Raw genomic sequence first — 4031 nt, 5'->3', positions numbered from 1 at the left:
GGGCCCACCCTGCCCTGCCAGGGGGCCAGCGATGGGGCTGCTGCCACCTCTGGGGGCAGCCTGCGCCAGGGGCTCACCACCCCCAGGGTCAAACATTTCTTCCTCCTCCCATCACTGCTGGGGCTCCTCTGGCCCCGCTGCAGCAGCTCCGTGTCTCTGCGGGGCTGAGGAGCCCCGAGCTGGCCCCAGCCCTGCAGGGGGGTCTCCCCAGAGCAGAGCGCAGCAGAGGGGCAGCATCCCCTCCCTCCAGCTGCTGCCCACACTGCTGGGGATGAGCCCAGCACACGGGGGGCTGCTGGGCTGCCAGCGCACATTGCTGGTTTGTGTCCAGCTTCCCCCACCCCCTCCCCAGCACCCCCATTTATCTCTTCGCTACATGTGCTGGACCAGCACGTTCAGTCTGATACCCCAGGGCCAGCACCCGTAGGACTCAGTGTTTCACTTTAGACTTGACACACCAGCTCCTCCTCAGTGGAAATACCTTTCTTAGCTCCCACGCTGCCAGGACAGTTTGCATTATTGTTATTATCATTCTTGCTGCTTCTTATTATTGTTGCTGCTGTTGTTATTATTTCTCGGGAGTGCTGTGTCCCGTTTAAAGCCACTCCGCTTTAAATGTGGCTCATCACTGGCTCATCAGTTAAAACCCAATGTCCTAGAAGAAGCTGGTGACTACCACTTCTTCAGTGAGTCCCGCTGCGAGGCTGAAGCTGAGCTGTACTTGCAGCAGATTGTGAACATAAGATACCATGAGAACAACCAACGCTGTAGGTGTTTCCCTTAGCGCTCGTTAACACCCTCATATCAGCAAGACTTGCGTAGGCAGATCTGGGGATGGAACTTGGCTCTGAGAGTTGCTTTTGAATTCTGGGCTTAAGAGCTCTCCCTAGCCATGGTAGCCACCTCCAGTGAATTCTGCAGCGATGCTGATACGGGAAATTCCACGTGCGGAATGGGTACGAGTCAGGCAATAATGATCAGCAGTGCAGGATGCCCTTAATTAGCAGAGCTGCTCCATCAAGCTCAGCTAATTGCAGTGCAATCACATGGGAAAATCTAAGGACACATACATTCCCTCTTATTTTCCCTTTGTTAATTAACTGGTGTGTACCGTGGGTTTCATTAAAAAAACCCAACATATCAATATTTACCAGCAGACTTCATTTGGTATCTGCTGGTAGAAACCGATTTCTAATGGCACCTACAGTGTTTTCAAGGCCACCAGTCACCCTCAGGAAAACACAGCGTGTATTTCATCGCTGTCGCAATGTCTGTATTGCTGTCTACAACAGACAGGGGAGAAAAATATCTGGAGTGAACCCACAGACATTCTTATCTACGGACAAAAGACTACAGCAAGATCTATAAAGAATGGGGAGACGCTGGCAGATCTGCAGGATACCGGCTCATGAAGTTCCGTGGAGCTACTTAAAAGCAAATCTACTCTGGAGTTTCAAGAGGGGCTCAAAAGGTGACTCAAAAAGAGCAGCCAAGGGAGCAGGATACGTGCTGCATTGGGGGTTGGACTAGATGACCTATAAGGCTCCCTTCCACCCCAAACCATTCGCTGACTCTATGAGGAACGCCCAGCTGATGACCAGAAGCAAAGCCCAGGTGTACTAGCTCCCTGCCCTGGCCAACCGAAGGCACACGGAAGAGAAAGAAGCAGTTACATTTTGGAGAGGATGTTCTTCTCTGCAGACACCACCACATCTCCAGCCCTTTTAGAGCATTTTGATCCCGCTGAACTGAGGTTCCATGGAATACGTAGCGGGTGTCTGTTATCAGACATTCATTCAGTCCCCTGCAGAATGTGAAGCGTCTTTCAGGTCGTGGCTTCCTGCTTGGAAAATGCCACTCGAGCGCTTGAGAAGAGCAGCTAAATTAAGCCTTCAAAGTGTTATTTGTTTATGTGAAGCATATTGTTAACCCGAACAACGGCTGCTTGCTGGAAATGAAACGCCAATGAATAGAAGAGATGCCTTCCCAAAGCGCCAGCAGCGAATTAATCTGAGCCAAAAAGTCTTTGAGTCCTTGTTATGAAGTGGCTAAGATGGGAAGTCATGAACTTGAGATGAAACCACACAGACCTTCATAAATCGAAATTTTAAATAATTTTAAATCCAAATTTTAAACCATTGTCTAATAATAAGAGAATAACCATTCTTACCTGATCTTGGGTTTCTTTTTTAAATCATTAAGTCACAGATACTCACGGGGCCAAGTCCTACACACGTGTACCACCATCTTCTAACTTCTTGCAATGACAACAGAGCGCAGCAGAATGACTGCTCTGCTTTGCTACCCATGAAAAAGGTGAGGAACTCAGTTAATTTTGTACGTACCCTGGTGTTTTATGCGGTTCAGATGAACGTGAACAAGAGTTTTGGAAAGAAAAACGCCAAGAAAGCCTTTCCAGCAGCTCTTGCCGTACCTGCTTCATAGGTGGTGGCGTGCGCCGTCATGCTCCAGGTGCTGGACCGCCGACCTTTGGTGACCATGACGGAGAACTCGTACATGGTGTTTGGCTTCAGACCTATCACGGTGTGACTCAGAGCGGTTGTATCTGCCGACTGCAAAGGGATGGAGCAGAGAACGTCTCTAAAGCCTCTCTTTTTGCTGGTAGCCAAGCAAAACACAGTTACAGCGGATTCCTTTTCCAAGCAAAACAGCTCTAACGCTGCTGCGCACCTTAACGGGAGGATTTTCAGTCCCGCAGGCAGTTAAATAAATTACTGTGACGCTTTCCCTTCCTCTACTCCCAAAGTAACTTGCCATGTGGTTTTTTCAAATGCAAATTGGAAGTTAACCCAATGTCCTTCATCTAAGCCCACGTGAGGACAAAAAGTCAGAACATTTCCATAACTGAAAGCATTCATCGCCAGCCTCTTTGATGGGTTCCTTCTAAAAACCCCAAGTTTTTCATATCTACTGATTTTTAGTGGAGGTTCAGAAAGCATTTTTACCCCTAGAATGGTCCTGACTAAGGCTTCTCAGTTCCTGGGTTAAGACATCTTTATGATAGAGACCGAGACGTGACCCAGGACCCCACCTAAAGACGCATTTTTATATTCATAAACCACTAATAACTTCTGCTTGGTTACATATAACCTGCTGATACATCAGATTATGTTTGAAACATATTATTGATCTGCCTCCCCGTGGTACGTTATGATCAACTAAACGTATCGACGTTGATGTGAATATTAAGTTGTTCATTTATTTTGTCGCTGATTTAGCTTTTTACCTCGGCCTGCAGGAAGGAATGAGCTGCTCTGGTATCAAAGGAGACAAGTGAGAAGAAAATGATCAGAGGAATTGGTGACGACTGAGTCAAATCAATCCCCACGCTTTTCAAGCTACAGAGCCTGGTGTTGAGAACTCACAGGCAAGCGAGTAAGCGTGGTGTAAACACACGTTTACAGGTTTAACTACCTGTGGATGAACTGAGTAAGGACAACGTATGAAAACTACCTAGATGGTCACGTTGGGGAAGCAGTTCCCAACAAGACGTCTTGCTGTAATACTGTAATGCCGTTACTCATCCGATAATTTAAGAATAAATCGACCTTTACTAGAAGTGGGACATCAGATATTGCCAGCGCAGCACAGAATAAAGTAGTAACAGCCCAGATTTCCTTTGTAGAGGCATTAACATGTGGGCTGCACACGCCTGCATGGGCCTATCACAAGTGCTCTGACCAATGTTCTCCAGGTTACTTAATAGCAAGACTTACTCCAGGACCAGCTTTTATCACCTGCATACTCAGTTAAAACTCCTAGTTCTGGGAAACCGCAGTCTGGTGACCGAGCTGTACTAGGGGTTTACTCCAGCAGAGGAACGCCCGCTCTACAAAGTCTTATTGAAGCAAAGACATCATTCATGGGCAAATAAACTACTCAGCCACTTACTAACGACAGCAAAATCTACCTGCTCAAGGTTATACTAATTATCCTTTGACTAAAGGCTGGATTTCAACATAGGCAATAATAATTCCACCCTACCCCCCCCCCACAACACAACAAGGACA

The 4031-nt window shown here is 47.4% G+C and overlaps 1 protein-coding gene across 1 annotated transcript in view; it reads right to left on the bottom strand.

Moving 5' to 3' along the window:
• Positions 1-4031, bottom strand: part of DCC (DCC netrin 1 receptor) — a gene marked incomplete at its 5' end in the record, with an annotated part of 71917 nt that overhangs the window by 48721 nt on the left and 19165 nt on the right. The window contains one exon of the mRNA XM_010142224.1: positions 2435-2573. Within this exon, the coding sequence (XP_010140526.1) occupies positions 2435-2573 (139 nt within the window). The remainder of the gene's footprint in view (positions 1-2434; positions 2574-4031) is intronic.

The sequence above is a fragment of the Buceros rhinoceros genome, unplaced genomic scaffold, assembly GCF_000710305.1.
Source record: "Buceros rhinoceros silvestris isolate BGI_N320 unplaced genomic scaffold, ASM71030v1 scaffold518, whole genome shotgun sequence".
Classification (NCBI taxonomy): Eukaryota; Metazoa; Chordata; class Aves; order Bucerotiformes; family Bucerotidae; genus Buceros; species Buceros rhinoceros.
Note: the sequence above shows the minus strand (reverse complement) of the source record. Positions and strands in the feature narration are given on the sequence as shown.